General features: G+C 57.5%; 5 protein-coding genes across 6 annotated transcripts; 1 reads left to right on the forward strand and 4 right to left on the reverse strand.

Moving 5' to 3' along the window:
- Positions 1-1,974: 1,974 nt before the first annotated feature.
- IUM83_18583 (inactive serine/threonine-protein kinase lvsG) lies at positions 1,975-6,245 on the reverse strand (the record flags this gene model as incomplete). Its single annotated transcript, XM_067943592.1, has 4 exons — positions 1,975-2,026; positions 2,095-2,464; positions 4,951-5,980; positions 6,069-6,245. The coding sequence occupies 4 exons, from the start codon at positions 6,243-6,245 to the stop codon at positions 1,975-1,977; spliced, it is 1,629 nt and encodes a 542-aa protein (XP_067786160.1).
- Positions 6,246-6,408: 163 nt separating this feature from the next.
- IUM83_18584 (inactive serine/threonine-protein kinase lvsG) lies at positions 6,409-6,681 on the reverse strand (the record flags this gene model as incomplete). The annotated part of the gene is made up of 1 exon (XM_067943593.1): positions 6,409-6,681. One exon carries the CDS (start codon positions 6,679-6,681, stop codon positions 6,409-6,411), a length of 273 nt encoding a protein of 90 aa, XP_067786158.1.
- A 1,744-nt stretch (positions 6,682-8,425) lies between these two features.
- IUM83_18585 (CAMK/CAMKL protein kinase) lies at positions 8,426-10,467 on the forward strand (the record flags this gene model as incomplete). Its single annotated transcript, XM_067943594.1, has 3 exons — positions 8,426-8,626; positions 8,697-10,110; positions 10,415-10,467. The coding sequence occupies 3 exons, from the start codon at positions 8,426-8,428 to the stop codon at positions 10,465-10,467; spliced, it is 1,668 nt and encodes a 555-aa protein (XP_067786159.1).
- A 164-nt stretch (positions 10,468-10,631) lies between these two features.
- On the reverse strand, positions 10,632-11,549 carry IUM83_18586 (Ankyrin repeat; the record flags this gene model as incomplete). The annotated part of the gene is made up of 1 exon (XM_067943595.1): positions 10,632-11,549. One exon carries the CDS (start codon positions 11,547-11,549, stop codon positions 10,632-10,634), a length of 918 nt encoding a protein of 305 aa, XP_067786155.1.
- Positions 11,550-12,906: 1,357 nt separating this feature from the next.
- Positions 12,907-16,437, reverse strand: IUM83_18587 (Ankyrin repeat; the record flags this gene model as incomplete). Of its 2 annotated transcripts, none has more annotated exons than XM_067943597.1 (1): positions 12,907-16,437. In XM_067943597.1, one exon carries the CDS (start codon positions 16,435-16,437, stop codon positions 12,907-12,909), a length of 3,531 nt encoding a protein of 1,176 aa, XP_067786156.1. The 2 variants fall into 2 exon arrangements, with proteins under 2 accessions (XP_067786156.1, XP_067786157.1); XM_067943596.1 differs by having other exon boundaries at positions 12,907-15,933.
- Positions 16,438-16,612: the final 175 nt, after the last annotated feature.

A 16,612-nucleotide genomic window follows, 5' to 3' on the forward strand; every position in this document is an offset into this window, starting at 1 on the left:
CCGTGCCTACCCAGCAGAAGTCCTGGAAGTGGTGGTAAAATGCCGTGGATGTAACACGGTTGTTGTTCCCTCCGGGCCCCTTCAGCTAGACCACGCACTCCAACCATCACTCACGTGCCTGCTGCAGCGGAAGCGGCTCCGCGGAAGCTGCACGCAGGAAGCGGCGCCGTTGGCCGTAGAACACGCCCGTGTCCGTGGCCTGCCAGACTGGACTGCGAATGCGATCCCTCGCGCCGGTAACGCATCACCGAGGACCGAGCACGCCGTGACTACGTAGCATCACGCGCCACACGCGCGGCCTTGTCTGCGCCCACCACCAACAACTGCGTTGAAGAAATCTGGACCAGGTGAACGATACGGGAGCCGACTTCCAAATCGCCATCTGCCTGACGACCAGTCCGCGCGTCCAATAGAACCACGACCGCTTGCAGTCCCCACTGCAAGATACCCGGTACCGTCCACGAACGAGGCCACGGCTGCCAAGCTCGACCCTGCTGACGATGAACTGGAGCCGATTCCAGCAGCATCGGCATACCACTCGGCTACAACACGCGGACCGGTACGGGAGTCCACACAGACGACGCGCCGCCCAGTCGCCACACAACAGGTTCCAGGCACCATCGCGGAAAACGGCAGACGCATCCGCTCCTGGCTCGTTCGCAGATCCCACAGCATTACACCTGACGCTGAGGCCGCCACTGCCATTCCATCAGCGTCGCCAGCACCTGCCTGTTTTGACTCGAGCGCCAGCTCGACCGGTGCGAGCCACCGACAGGATCGGACGGTTGTCGGACGCACCTGTCGGAGCTGCCGCCCGAGCTTGACTGGGTGACCTGCAAGACGCCATACCCGACACGAGCCATGACGACTCCCAGTCAGGAGCAATTCTTCGTCGGCATCCACACTTACACAGCGGATAGAGCTGGAATGGGCCTTAATGGACTGTCGGATTTCGGCGCTAAGAGCCCAAGAACTTCCGAGCATCCCACCACCACCGCCACCAATCATCCGCCGCCCGGGGCTCCTTCCATCGAGGCCGGATACGGGTCGAAGCCAAATGCACCAGCAAGCACGCTCTGCGCTTACTACCCTTGCGCTGACGTTTCATGCAAGATCAGCAACTCCTTTGAACCCACTGCGCCGCTTTCTGCCAGAACCACGAAGGAAACGCGAAGGACTACGCGAACAGCGCAAAACGTGGTATGTCGCGATCCTCGAGCTCGATGTCACCGATGCGTTATCGCGATTTTCGTCATCTGCATCGTCGCCTTCGGTCACCTGCTCCTTCTGCTTCCTCTACCAGTGGCGTTCGTTTGCGTATGTGAATTTGTGACTGCGCCAGACGGTTGTCAACGAGCTTAAGTTCCGCTTGTCACTTCTGAGCGCCTGGCTGTCGAAACCCACCTCGGTTGGGATCGACACCAGCACTACTGCTCAGCGGTAGCAGCAGCTGAAGAACCGAGCTACCGGCAACGATAGGAAAGTGGCGGTTGAACAGTTCCCCTAGCAATGTTCGTAGTGGACACACAACTCGCTCACCAGTTCACCTGCTAGATCCCATTGTTGGATACCCGAGCTCAGCATACACATCACTGCAGCGCTTCAGGAACCGGTTGATGCCGCTCACAACGCTAGCATCCGACACAGTAGCTTCTGCACCGAGCTTCTGGCACACTGCCACGATCGTGCGCGAGAGACCAACAACCGTGAAAGCGCGTAAATTGCGGTGGTCCGCGTCCTTCATGAAATTCAGGCTACGCAGCACCTTTTCTTCGTCGAGATCGTAGTAGTACCGGTAGATGTCGCGCGAATTGATGAAGTCGACTCAATACCTCCGCAGTGGCGGCTGCAATCACCGCAGTTGCCATACGAGGGTGCAAAAGGTGGAGCTGCCTGTGCTAGTAATTCCATCAGATTGCTACGCGCGCGGCGAGAGCAGGTCTTGCAGAGATGCTGTGTCATTCAGCGTTCGCACTACATGCCGCAAAATGCGAAGCAGAACGTAGATTTCGCGCCCAAGTTCCTCCTGTACCAAAATTGTGACGGTTAACTCTGCAACATCAACGCATTGAGAAACAAAGGCGAGGCACGTACCGGAACGCCTTCGATGCGAACAGACCCGATTTTCTCGGATAGAGATACAAGACGTGGAAGCACGTCAAATAGTCGCGGAGGAGCAATGTCGCCACGGGGAACTCGCCCAACTCACGACACACTTGCAGAATAGCGTCCGCCACGTGATGCGACTCGTACAGCTTGGCCTTAGACAGGAAGGTAAGGTGGAACTCAGACGTTCCGGGAAGATCGCCATTCTCGATGATGACAGGAGCCAAACTAACTTTTTTTGTCGGTGCGCCGCAGTGTCTTGGAATCTGCGAGGTGCGTCCAGCGACTTTAACGCGCCCAAGCTGGTGCAGTAGTGACGGCAGCAAGTATTTCGCCGTAAGCGATGGACCCAACATCGCTGAGCATGATAACTCACCGAAGGTCACAGCAGCAAGCGCCGCAGACTCACCGGCAAACGGGGTAACGGTGGAGAACGAACAGACAACGGCGTTAGTGATGATCTCAGCTCCGCGTCGGAGTCTGTCGCAGGAGGAACCAACCACTCCAATACCACCGGAACAAAGCTGTCGAGTACTGCAGTTGCTCCAAATGCGCGAAGAAGGGAGAGTAACACACTTGGTGCTCCTAGACAGCATCTCAAGAGCGGCGAGCGCCCCAATTCGCTGCTTTCGTAGACACGCACCACATCAGGCAGCAGCTCAACACGAGCCCGTTCCCGGCCAAGCTGTCGCGCCATCTCGGGTAGCAGGAAAACGACAGCCGCCGCCACTCGCTCGGCGCGGATGGTCTCCGTGTGTGATCTTGCTCGAAAGAACCGCAAAAGCTCAGGCATCGCAACACGGAACAAGATCTCGGATAAACCGGATACTGACGCCAGTAATTGTCTTGCTGCAGTAAATCTAGCATGCCAGTCTCGCTCTGGAGCGCTGTGAAGCTTTGTCAAGAATTTGTAGACGACCCCAGGTCTTTCGGGAACAATGCAGAGGGTGCTGCGTGGAATGTATCCAAGGGTCTGGTCGACGGAACACACGACTTACTCTTCTCAAAGAGAGAACCGAATTGCCTAGAACAGCTACAGGCTCAAGTCCATCAATCCTGCAGGCGAGAAGCAGCCGCTCGCGTGGGTTTGGATGCAGCATGTCCAGCATTCCTTGTTTCAAATTAAGTGGTAAGCCTGCAAGGCGTTCTGCCACAGCGTGGTTCCAATGGAGCTGCTGCCGCGAAAGTTTTGCGTGGCATTGGGCAGCCAAAATACCCGAAATCCAACCATCTTCATCGCCATTACCGTTGTTAGTTCCCTCAGTGGCTTCTTGTTTCTGCTGGCGCAAGTATGCAGCAAGATAGTCCTCCAGAGAGCGCCGTGAGAACACTGGTGTATGTGTGTACAGCTCGGCGGCAATACAGCCCATCGAAAAATATCAGCAGCTTGTGCTAGCTCGAATGGCGTAAGATCTTGGGCCGTACCCGTAGACTCTAGGAACTCATGAGGGATGCGGTACACAGGATCCACCATTTCATCCCCAAATGCATGTTGATCATTGAGCATCGACATTTCCACTTCAGGCATAGTCGGTGCATGGGCTTCGGGCTCTACTCTTTGCTCTTTTCAGCCTCTGGTAGAACAATTCGCAGGCCAAGCTGGAGCAGCTTTAGGTCGACGTCATCCAGGGCTCCGCATGCATCAATACCAGGAGCAGTGTCATTGACGGCGTCCAAATCCGAGAGTTGCATATCGCCCGGTGCCGCACCAAGAGTCAACATGAGATCGTGTCCCGTACTAGCGCTCCGACGATGGCCATGACCGTGGCTGTGGCCACCACCCGCACTGTTACTTCCGGTCGAACTATCGTCTTCAGGCTGGCGCAATTGTTGCCACAAGTCACGCAGCAGATGCGAGCCAGTATTGGGGCTACCACCTCCTAGAGAGGCATGACGTGTGTGATACGATGTCAGGGTACCTTCTCCTCGTTCACCAGCAGATGCACCAAGCCCTCCATTGGCGTTGCCACTTCCGGTCTGAGGTGTCGAGATGGTAAGCACGCGGAGGTCGTTAGGCCATTACTTCCTGTAAAGCTTCGGTTGTTGGTGCTGTGCGTATTAGTAAATGGCCCCGTCGAGTTTGGTGGGCTTGCGGACACTTCTGAGCCGCTAGGAAATGCTCCGTTCGAAGTCTTGGCACCACCGACAATACTGTTGTTGTTGCTAGTGTTGCTTGGGTTGGAAGAGTCCGAGTGGAACAGGTTTCCCAGTCGCGATGCACCCAACCCGCTTGATCCAGATCCAGACGACGGCGCCGGAGGCGACACTGCATCACGCCCTCCCGCGGACAGGAATGCCGGAGGCGACACAAGTGGATCAGCCCCACCCACATTTGCCTGGGACCGTGCTCGAGGCTTGGCTCCACGTCGGCGTTGCTTTAGATTGCGCATGATGACCTGACTCCGTGTGGCTTCGTTCGGGGACGCCGCTGTCATGCTCATTACATTTACGCCACCAGCCCCAGGTATGCTAGTACCGCCATCCCCAGCACTCTGGCTATGCATGAGACCGAAGCGCGATATCTCCATATCCGCGCCTCCCTCGCTGCAGCTCCTAATGCTGCCATTCCACCCAAAACGCCACCTCCACCCAAGTTTAACGGAGACAACGCGAGTCCATCCTTTTGCGCGTCGGTCACAACTTGCATCGCTCTTGAAAGCATCGCGTTTACTTCCTTTGTGGTGCCCTGTGGCCGCAATGCTGCCCGCGGAGCTTCTGACTCCGTTCCAACAGAATACGTTGCAGGCCGCTTGATCGGCTCGGGTTCCTGCTGCTGTTGTTGACGGCGATAAATTCGCCTAGGATGTGCCACAGTGAAAAGCTGCACGAAACCAGGACTCTTACCAGCAGCGTGCACCACCAGCGGAACATTTTTCTCACGGATAGCAGCGTCACCACTCAACGCAGCACCGAAGTTCAGATTGATCCATTTGTGTAGCTGTGCCGACACTTCGTCACTTTCCAGCATCGCGCGGTGACATCGCACAAACACTGAGGCGACATCCTGGTCCTTTCCGCCTTCTGTATCTTCCCAGAACGGGACCTGCAAATCATCCATATCGTCACCATGTAGTGACTTGAACACCGCTGGGTCCGTGTAAAACTCCGGGATGCACTCATCCGGCGTCCACTCAAACATTCGCGCCATTGTAGCTGGGTACTCTCGCGCTTGGAAATCCCCGCGAACAACACGACGAAGCAACGCCATCGGCGTGCGCCTTGCCAAGTAGATGTAGTAGGTGATCTCCGACAGACTCTCGGTGATATGATGCGGCACAGCGCTGCTCGCGAACGTGCGATCGAGTTGTGCGTCGCCTTTGTTGAGCCTAAACTTGCTTTTGCTCAGGTCGCGCCAGCCGCCGTGCGGGCCCGCCGTGAAGTCCGTGACCCAGGGCAAGAACGGGTGAAACACGCCGTCCTCCATGCGGCGTCCAGCGGCAGCGTTCAACGTCATGAGATACTCAAAGTTGCTGATGTCACCAGTGCTCCACCTCTCGGTGATCGACCTCGAGGAGCGCGACTCGACATCCAGAGGCACCTGCACCTGCACCTGCTGCTGCACGCTCTCAACTTCAGCTTCAGGTCCACGCCGCGCGTTAGCACAGGCGTCGAGCACGCGCGGCAACGCCGACAGGTGCAGCCACAACGTGTCGGTTAAGTGAAGGTCACGCGGGGAGAAGCCGTCGCAGGCCAGGCCGCGCTCGTGCAGGAACTCGAGCACGCGGCGCAATTGGAACAGCACCAGCCGTTTCTTCAGGTCTCCCAGGGCGTCCTGCTGCTCCTCGGGCGACTGGGGCTCGCACGCCGCGTCCACGTCCACATCACGACGACCTTCCAGCACTGCTCGGTTGTACGTGAGCACGTCCTGCAGCGACTGCGCGTGGTACTCGAACACCGCAAAAGCGCATGTTGAAGTTGAAGTTGTTGCCCCATGTTGCGAATTTGGGTCTGCTGTGGTTAACACCCCTCAACGCCGGCAAGTGCGGGTTGCGAGGTGTGGCCTGCACGTCGAACAGCCCGCGAGTCACTTTGAGCACGTCCTCATCGGGATACGACGGGATGTCCTCATACAGCCGCTTGAGCACCTCGCGGGTGGACAGCTGCAACACGTTCGTTCGAGCATACGTCATCATTTCCATCAGCCCCAACCCCACTTTAGCACCATTACGCCAATTGCAATTGCAAATGTTGCCATTATTGCATGTTGCCGTCTCGCACCTGTTGCAACTCGCTACCGTCGTGTTGCTCCCCGGTCCTCCGTGGTCGCCGACGAGTCCACGAGCTCAACGGAGGCCCTGAACCCTAGTTCCCGCTCCAAAAGCGCCTCCAGGTCGCCGGATCGGCCGCCTTCCACTGGTTTTGGGCACTTCCCGCCGCGTTTGGGCCCGATTTGGGCACGTCGCTGTGCGCCAGCGTTGGCAGCTCGCACACGAGCCACTCGGCCAGCCGCGCGCAATCCTTCGGGTGTGCCACCAGGTAGCGCGCGGCCGCCGGCTCCGAGGACGCGAAGGAGAAGTTCCAGCCCAGCGACGCCCGCAGCGCCTCGCGCACGTCGCGGCGAGGCGATGCCATCATGGGCCGCTCGATCGTCGAGTTACGTAGCTCTTCGTCGGGTTGCTGAGTGGCTTCTGATTGGACGATAAGGTGGAGGACGGTAAGATAGAAATGCTCGTACACAGTTAAACGGTGTAAGAGTGGATATATGCGACGTGTGACAAGCGGGAGCTTCGCGTTGTAGACGAGGACCACGGAGGACCAGCCTGATTCGGATGGAAAACGAGGCTGTGGAGATGGAGGCTGTAGGACGGAGCAGATCTTCTCGCTGTTGGTGCTGCTGCTGGTGGGCGCGCGCTGTGCTTGCAGTTCCTGCAAGGCGCCGCTCGTGCGGATGCCATTGAGTCCGGGTGTGCCATGCGGTGCCGCACTGTCCATCTGCGCGCTGGATTTGCTTGCCATGCCGGGCATCAACTCCTCAACTCGGTGGGCAGTGGTGTGTGCAACTGGGATCAACGAATTGTATCTCGTGGCGGAAATGACGATGACTCCTTTCGAGCGGAGACTGCCGCCGCGGCCAGCAGATTTTTCAAACCAGCGCTCCGTTTGCGCGGAACCAGCGCTGAACAAGCAAATCGGGCCGTCGAACAACTCAGGACGAGCTCCAGGCTCGAAACGCCGGAGTCGAGCCCAGCCCAGCCCCGCCGAGTTTGCCGGTCGAGACGGCAGGGGCGGAGCGAACGCCAAAAAACGCCGCAGCCGCGCGGGATAAGCTGGGTGCGCTGACTCAGCCGCGGCATTGACCCATGCAAGGCACCGGTGACAATAGCATGGGTCGGTATCTATCTGGGTCGCGCTTGGTGGGCGGCCGACGGCCGGGCCGGAGCTGCCAGCGCCGCGCCGTCGGAGCGCACCGATTGAAGATCGACGGAGACCGCACGTTTATGCAGCCGGTGCTGACTTCCCAGCTAAATTTTAGGCGCTGGATAGTCAGCGCGCGCATACAATCGAGCAGTCAGCCTAAAAGCGCGTCGTAAATCGTCTGTAATTCGTCCTGCGAAAAACTCTGCGATGGCCCGGTTGCGCGGCGTCGGAAGAAACTCGTCATGAGCGCGCACTGCTCTCTGTCACGAGAACGTTGCCCTGCAGCAATCGTTCTGCAGTCGGGTCTGCTCTGCGGGCGTGTCATGCCGTACACCAGAAAGCCAAGATAAGTTTTCTTTTACAAGCTTGGCTATCTATGCAGCCAGCTATTAGCTGCGACCGTGGCCGCTTCGGCTCCAGCGTTCGTCCAGTCAGCAGGAGTCAGCGTGGCGCACCGAACTGGATCCAGTCGCTCCGCCGCCGCGCATTGCAGCGCAGCGCAGTGCAGTGCAGTGCAGCTCAGCCCGGCGACTGCATCTCTCCGCTTCAGCGCAAGCCACACGCACCTGCTTCCTTGCACCTAGCGGCCACGCAAACAGCGTGGCTCGAGAGCGCTCAGGCGCCGTCGAAGCCCAAGCCGCTCCAGAGCGTTAGCACACCGCGGCTTGCATACTGGACGCCAGTGTGGCGGGGCCCGCCCGTCTCTGCGCGCGGCGGCCGAAATCTTGGTTTCCGTTTTCTAGTGGGCCCTACCCCAAAAGGCTAGGGCTCTTCCTTCCCCATTTACGCTTTCGCCCGCTCAGGTGTGTGAGTGTGTTGCCACACCCTGTTGCGTGCACCAGGGCCCGCCCACCCTCTCTCGAAGCGAATTAGGCGGCATTTTAGCGCCGTCGCAGGAGAAAATAGCCCCCAGCAGCCCCCCCGTTCCATTCCTCCTCCTCTCCGCCCACCGCCGCCAGCCATGGCGCTGCTCAAGACCAAGTACATGCCTCTGAGCGAGGCGGACGTGTCGCCCGAGCGCGTGGCCGCCTACGACGGGCAGCACATCACGCTGTCGTCGTGTCCGGGCGCCGCGGCCTTCGTGATGGGCAACTACCTGGGCGGGGGCATCGCGGGCGTCGTGTACGAGGCCTTCGACCAGTGCGCCAAGCGGCCGGTGGCCGTCAAGATCCTCAACCCCGTGGGCTACAAGCTCACGAGTCCGGGGCGCTGCGCCGCGCCGAGGTGGTCAGAAAGGGGCGCCCGTGGCCGGCCACGTGCGCGGCATGACGCTGGACAACGTCAGCTGGTGCACCTGCCGCGGCGGCGCGAGCTGCTGGCCTGCTACGCCGCCGCCGGGTCCCCTTGTGCTGCGCGAGCTCACGCTCGAGATGTGCGTGAGTCTCTGGCTGCTGGAGCACCACGACGACGAGCTGCAGCCGAGCCGCAGGCGCTGCGAGGACCCGGCGTCGGCCGCCCAGCAGGAGCAGGAGCAGGAGCAGGAGCAGACGCAGGCGCAGACGCAGGAGGACGGGGAGGTGGTCGTGGTGAACGACGCGGCCTACGTGATCCCCAGCATGCCGGCCAAGTTCCGCGCCTTCCTGCAGGCCAGGAAGACCATCTACAGGGAGATCGCGCACATGCACAAGCTCACGGGCAACAGCGTGAGCGGCGAGCGCATCGGCAGCGGCCACGAGAACGTGCTGCAGCTGTACGACGTGCTGGAGCTCGTGCAGCCGTCCAAGTCCACCATCTTCCTGGTGCTGGAGCTGGCCTACGGGGAGCTCTTCGACCGCATCCGCGGCGACGCCGGCGTCGAGGAGCACACGGCCAGGACGTACTTCACCCAGCTGCTGGCCGGCGTGCGCTACTGCCACCAGCTCGGCATCGTGCACCGAGACCTCAAGCCCGAGAACCTGCTGCTGAGCGACGCCGACGTGCTCAAGATCGCCGACTTCGGCCTGTCGGCGCACTTCATCGCCGCCGTGAGCAGCGGCGCCAGCGCCGACGACCTGGACAACAACGGAGAGGGCGGCCTCACCAACATGATGGCGCCCTCGCGCTTCCGACGACTCAACTCGATCGTCGGCTCGCCGCACTACGTGGCGCCGGAGGTGCTGCAGAACGCGCGGTACGGCTACGACGGCCGCAAGGCAGACATGTGGAGCAGCGGCGTCATCTTGTACGGACTGCTGGTCGGCACGCTCCCCTTCGGACGCGACCTGGCCACGTGCCCGAGGTATCTCAAGTTCGGAGAGTGGCTGCGGTCTCTGCCGATTGACCCGCACACGGGCAAGCTGCTATTCGACGCCAACCTCTTCCAGGCTGGTGGCAGCCCCAGCAGCTCCAAGCAGCAGCTCCCGGAAATGTCGCCGGCCCACCCTAGCTTCCACGCGACGCCGCCGATGCTCGGACTCATGCTCAACGGCTCCAACATGCTTTGGAACCAGAATCAGGCCGCCGGGTCGTGCTCGGCATCCGCGAGCGCCAACAGCCCGTTCTCGTCCGACGCTGGCATGCTCAAGAGTGGAGCTGCTGGCGCGGGCGGCGTCCAGCCGCGGCGATCCGTGGCGTTCCCGACGTGGTTTTTCCCGCCGACATTATCCCCTCACGCCGTCTTCCTGCTGGCGTCTTTGCTGCACCCCGACCCAAGCAAGCGAATCTCATGTGAGGAAGCCTGCAAGTCGAGCTGGGTGCTCGATGTAGCTTACCTGCACCCCACCAGACCTTGTGCCAGACATGTATTCACCCCAAGCATCATCAACAACAACACCAAGTACTCTAGATGCATATCCCTCAAGCAATCGTACCAAATAATATGTATTTGATTATCCTACGTCGCCGCTCACGTGGTTAATGCAGCTGAAGGCCACGTGGGCGGCTACCAGTCTGCAATACCGTCGAATTCGTCCAGCCTCTCAATGCAGCGTTGTTGGACTAACAAGTTTACTTCATGTGTGGTATTTCACAGATCTTCTATCCTATATGATAACTACGCGCTCGCCTTCGACGCTGCTGACGTAAAGATGCTAGGAAGCCTCTCTTGCAGGAGTGGCTGCGCCTGCACAAAGCGACAAACGTCCATAACGTTCACGGTTTTCAACTTGTGGTGGTCCTTCCGGAATTTGGCGCTCACGGCATTCAGCTGAGCCTCATTGAATTCCATCTTCAGAGAGATGAAGATGGCGTCAAGCTGTGCGACGGGAAGACTCAGGACGGTGCTGGCGTCTCCTTCTTTTCTTCTTACTGGCACTGGAAAGGATGTCTTCGAATGCCACGGTCACTCTGTCGTAAAGGGCTTGCTGTTGGGCCTCTTCAGCTTTCGCCGCTGCGATCTTGTACTCAAGTCGGAGACGCGTCACCTTTCGCATGGCATTTCGACGCCGATATCGGGCCTGAATTTTGCGTGCAGCTTCGAGCCTATTGACAACGTCCTGCTCCGCCTCGAGGGCTAAGCGTCGTGCGCGGTCGTCATCTTCTGCCTGCTTGGACTGCCAGCGTCGGAATCGGGCAAAAGCGTCAAACTGCTCTTCAACACCAGCGTCTTCCATCTTCGTCAAGGCCTTTCTGCTGCGAGGTGTGAGCTTGGCTCGCTCAATGCGCCTCCTACGATCGAGCATGTTCTGGAAGATCTCCATGGTGCCTTTGCGTTGTGGTGCGAGAGCTAGCGCCTGGAGATAATGAGTTATGGCCTCGTCGTATTGTTCGTAGAGCCACTGGATACAAGCGGCGTAGTTGATGTGCGCCTCAGCATCATCGGGGTTTTGCAGAATCGCCTGCCGGAAGAAACCAATGAACGCGACCTTGTACTTGACGAGCGTCGGATCTGCGACTTTACCACGGTAGATCATCTCCTCGACAAGCGTTGTGTCTTCCTCCTGTGTGATGTACAAGAAAATACCGTACGAGAACAGGACGAAGGGAATGTCAGGTCCACGCTGAGCCATCACGCGCAGGAGCCTGCCATAAAGCGGTCGTGCCCGATCGTAGTCGTGCACGATCGTGTGCAAGTAGAGTACGTAATTGCCCATTTTCACCAAGTGCGTCGGGTCTTCGAGGTATTCGCGTTCACAAGTCTTCATGAGTCTCACAGCGCGAAGAACCATTTGAAACGAAACCCGTGCCACGTGCGCTCGCCAGATTGCCTGCAGCGTTTGCGCGGCTTGCTGCATCTTCTCGGTGTACCCCAACGAACCAATTGGCATCGGGTCTCGAAAGCTTCGTGGTCGTGCGTGATCCAGGAAGGTGGTTTCTGCCAGCTACAAGCGCGCGTTACCTGGTGGCAGTAGAACAAGGCGCTGGGGAAGTCTGTGCGCGCCTCCATTTCGTCCCAAACCTTGAACGACCGCACCACTGTTGCCCGCTTCCGCAGTGCTTCCCATTCAAAGTATCCCTTCGGACCAAGCCGCTGGATAACTTTTCGCGATAGCCAAGTTTGCGGCCCACAAAGCCTCGAAATGTGCGTTGAATTTCCCGTGCTGCAAGTCTGCGTTTCAGGTGCACCTGGCGTTGTGCTCGTAGCCCACGGGCTTCGCGTTTTCTGGTGAGGTATCCGCGATACGCCGCTTGAATTTTACGACTTCAGTCTGCTGCTTCCGGCGCAATTCAGCGTCTCGACGGGCTTTTCGTCCCTTGAATGCCCGCTGTAAATCAACAGCACACCGGTTCTGATGGAGTAGAGCCTTGACAAGCAAGTGTGTTCTTCGAGCTCGAAAGTGCCGCTGGATCTTGATGGCAGCCCGCATCTCTTTGCGGATTTGGGCGCTCTCCTCTTCAAAGCCACGGAAGAAGCGCATGTATTCCATAGCGGATGCGCTAAGTTCATCGGCGGATACTTTTCGGACACGAGCGCGCAGTAGCTTCATTCGTTTCGAATTCTGCACCACGTCCTGCAGCAGCGCGTAGTCGATGGGTGGAATTGTTGATGTGAGCTCGTCTGTGATCCGATTGTGGTACAGATAATAGCGACTGTCAGCAGCTTTGCGAACTGAAGACGGATCCAGCTCTTCGCCGTCAAGTAGTGTTACTGCCGCTGACGTTGAGGGGCCACGCACGATCTCCCAGATTTCGCCCATAGCGGCATCGAATTCTACCGGGGTATCCCAAGTGTATATGTGCTCGCCTGAAGGCCCCGACGTGTAGTAGAATGGCACTTCGGTGGATGAGTCGACGTACTGTGTCCACTCTGCGATTGACCCCATGCAGTACGCTTCGGATACAGCTGCAGCCCACTCCGCTGGTGTCCACTCCTTTGCTGGTTCTCATCTTCAGCTACCTCCTCAGCGACACTCAGCACCTCTAGTCTATCACTGGAAACTTGCTGATCTTCTGGATGTTCAAGCTCGTCTTGGTTGCTGCCATCGACCTCCGCGGGATCACGCTCAGGTCCACCCACGTCTTTTTTGTCTGCGGCTTCCTGCGCAAAGTATGCGGATACGAAGTCGACGATAGCTGGCTGGTTGTTCATGCGCGCCATACCCAACGGGGTCTTGCCCTCGTAGTTTTCAGGTTCATGTCCCCGCCATAGTCGATCAGCAATTTGAGCGTGTCAACTGCACCATTGCGAGCGGCGATGTGAGTGGGATGATTCCCAAGCGCATTCGCACAGATCAAGGCACCACTCGTGAGCAAGAGGTGCGTGCATGCCAGCCTCTCGTCTTCTACACAGCTCACGTGGAGTGGCGCGTCGCCGTCCGTGTCTTTCATGTTCACGTCGGCGTCGTACTGGATGAGGAGATGTACCAGCGCCTCGCGCGTCGCTGCGTCAGTGGCAATAAGTGCAAAGTGAAGTGGAGAACGGCCGAAATAGTCCTTCACGTCTGGACCTGCATCAGCTTCCAGCAAGCACTCAGTGACATCGATATACCCGTTGCTCACCGCGTAAATCAACGGGGTATAGCCCTCCGAGTCACACAAATTGAGTGCGTCATAGCCGAACACCTCAAGCCGCTGTCGTATATGCGTAACCAGCACTCGGACACAGTCTACCAGCCCTCGACCAGCACATGCGTGGAGCAAGAATTCTGTTATGCGTCCGCTCTCGCCCGTATCGAAGCTCCCTGACTCCAGCAGTACCTTCAGTGTGGTTGAGTAGTTGCCTTCAACCGCTAACTGAGGTGCGTTCAAGTAACTTCCAGAAGTTCGCGCTTCGGCGTTGGCTCCGTGGTTCAGCAGCATGTCGACAGCTTCGCTCTGACCCAAGGATGCACATAGGAGAAGTGGGGTGAATCCTTCCTCGTCGGGTGCTTCGTGCCACGCTCCATGTTCGATCATGTATTCTGCCAAAGCGACCCGTTCATCTCGAGATCGAACGTCGCTCGCGTCAAGTGCAGCGCTCGGAGGAGGGAGATTGGCAAGCAGGAGGTGCAATGCAGTCTGGCTGTGGTAGTTGACGAGGTTGATGTCGAACGAGTAGCGGAGACAAAGCTTCACGATTCGCTTGTTCCCTGCCACCGCTGCAAGATGAAGAATGCCGTTGCCGTCAGCGTCCGTGACGTACCAGAAACCGCTCGCAATGGCGCGTTTGACTGTCGTGTAATCACCCTTGTACGTCGCGAGAAGAATCTTCTCCGTCCGCACTGCAGCAGCGTACTTCTTCGCCTTGTGTCGCCGCCAGACAGTTTGTATTTGCAGCGCGGCGTTCATTTCCCAGCGACGGCGTTTTGCTGCTTGTCGACCGAGATATCCGCGAAATACCCGCTGAATCACAACGGCAGCGCGATGGTTGCTTAATGCCTCCTTGAAAACAACTTGGCAGCGATGCCGGCGGAAGTTCCGTTGGATGACCAAGGCACTGTGATTGCGAAGCTGGAAAAGTGCCGAGCGCTTCTCTTTCCTCATTGTGACGAATGCCTCCCAAGCGAGCAGCGTCGATCTCTCCGTGGCAAGTCGTCGAGATTGCGCCATCTCTTTGATGCGTAGCTCCCAGTACGTGTTCCTCACCAACATATCAAAACACAGCCCAGCTTCTCGGTTCCTGATGCGACGCAGGATTGCCTCCACCCCACAGTCCTGGGTCGACTTGATCTCCTTCCGTTTTCTGGCAATAGTTCGACCTCGATAGCCACGATAGACCCGCTGGATAGCGAGTGCTTTTCGATGGCGATCTCGTTGGTAGCGAAACACTTGCCGTGCTACTCGACCTCTGTACTGCCGCTGGATCAAGATAGCAGACTCCAGTTTTCGTGCCTTCATCGTATCGGTAAAGCTGACCCAGCGGTGAAACCAGTGGCCTTCTCGTTTCTGGATGATACTTGCAAAATTTTCGCGCAGTCTTTGGTGCTCGACTGTGAAGGCCGCCCACTGGTTGAACAACCGATTCATCATACGCGACTGCACCTTCAGCAAATATTTCTTGGCCACCTTGTTGCGCTTTGCACGCATATTCATCTGCTTCTGGAGTTGTGCGTGCTCTTTGCGCTGGCGAATAAAGCGTTGGATCGTCCTGGCTGCGCGTGCCATGCACTTGTGCAGAGCGAAATGTAGCTTCCACTTCATGAGCTTGAATTTCAAGAACAAGACGTTGGCCTTCCGTCGGTTCTTCTTCCTGATCACGAATGCCTTCCATTGTTCCATCACGTGGACGAACTCCTTCTTCTTCATGGCTGCAGCACGCTGCATGGCTTCTTCTTCCCGGGCCTTCTGGACCAGCTTCTTTTGCTTCTCTTCCAGCTCGCGCTTTTGCTTCTCCTCCTGCTCCTTTTTCGCCTTCAAGCGCTGCTGGTGGCGCTCCATGTCTTTCTCGCGCAAGGCTTCAAGGCGCTTTCGCTCCAGCTCTTGGTTCTTCAGCTTGATCTCTCGCTCTCGAATCTGAGCCGCGAGTTTGTCGCGAGCTTGCTGCTTGGTTTCTTTAGCGCGCTTTCGAGCTCGATACGCGCGTTGAATTCGAATCACCATGCGGAGTCGTAGCTCTTCCATCTGCTGCTGCCACGGCACAGCGAGTAGCATCGAGGCCTTCACTGCGATGTCGTGCTTCTTTTGCAGCCTTCCAATGTGCGCTTCAAAGCGGCCAAGGATCGAGACCAGTTCTTTGGAGGGCAGGAGCTTACTACATGTAGCGCCCTCACCAATCTGGCCGGATCCTCTCACGATGACTTGTTTGGGTGGAGACTTCACTGTCACCACCTCATTCCATACGTTGTTCACGAGGTTTTCTCCGTCCGTAATCTTCTTCTGGATATGCTGGAGCTCTCGTTCTTGTAGACGAATCCGATTCGCTAGCAGCCGGAGCTGCACGCGGAACTGGTTGTTGGTGTTGCTGCGTTCCATCTTCATCAGCTCAATTTTCTGATTGCGTAAAGCTCGCTCCTGCTCGGCGTACAGCGTCACCCATTTGTCGACTTTGGAATCGAGTGTGATGGTATCTCGAAGGCGAATTAGGCTCGACAAGGACTCGCCGTCGTCGTTGAACTTGAACTGGGCAAGGATGTCTTCAGCGACTTCGCCAAACAATTCAACCAGTGTGGTAAGGAAAACTTGAGCTGAAATCATGAATCGCTTTTCGCCGGTTTGCAGTCGAATAACTATCGGTTCGCGAACAATGTACTGTGCCAGAAGAATGGGAGCTGCGATCCGAGTTGCGCTGTTAGACCGAATACGTCTTGAATAGTCGAATACGCGCTGCATGACAGTCTCGCAAGCTGTCATGGACAGGAAAACCTGCTTTGTGCCGTCTGGAATCAATGGGTGATTGCGCAGCTCTATCATATTGCTGGCGATATACTTTTTGGATCCACTTGCTTGCGACGAATGTGCTAGCTTCTCTTTAGATGATAGATCCAGGTCCAGTTCCTCTTGTAGATGACTCCGAACAAACAGGAAGAAGAGGAGTGCGTCTTCGTCCAAAATCTCCCTCAGAAACGAAGCGAATAGTGTCACCTGCGGATACTGATCCCGTACCAGTTCGATATTGTACATGAGATCCATACACTCTTGATCAGCGAGCTCGGGGAGACCCAACGAATGGCGGATAAATCTACGCGTGAAGAATGGCATGGCTAGCCACCCTGGAGTGGTCATTCGGCTCGCTTTTGGCTTTGCCCAGGTGTCCAAAGAAGTGGAGTCTGCGTCGACTTTTTCAGACCCCACTTTCAGTAAAAGGATATCTGCCAGAGAGTTGTATACTACCTCGATCGTTTGGAGAAGCCAATTGATCCCGCGTTGTCTGGGG

Source organism: Phytophthora cinnamomi (genome assembly GCF_018691715.1).
Source record: "Phytophthora cinnamomi strain GKB4 chromosome Unknown Contig70, whole genome shotgun sequence".
Classification (NCBI taxonomy): Eukaryota; Oomycota; class Peronosporomycetes; order Peronosporales; family Peronosporaceae; genus Phytophthora; species Phytophthora cinnamomi.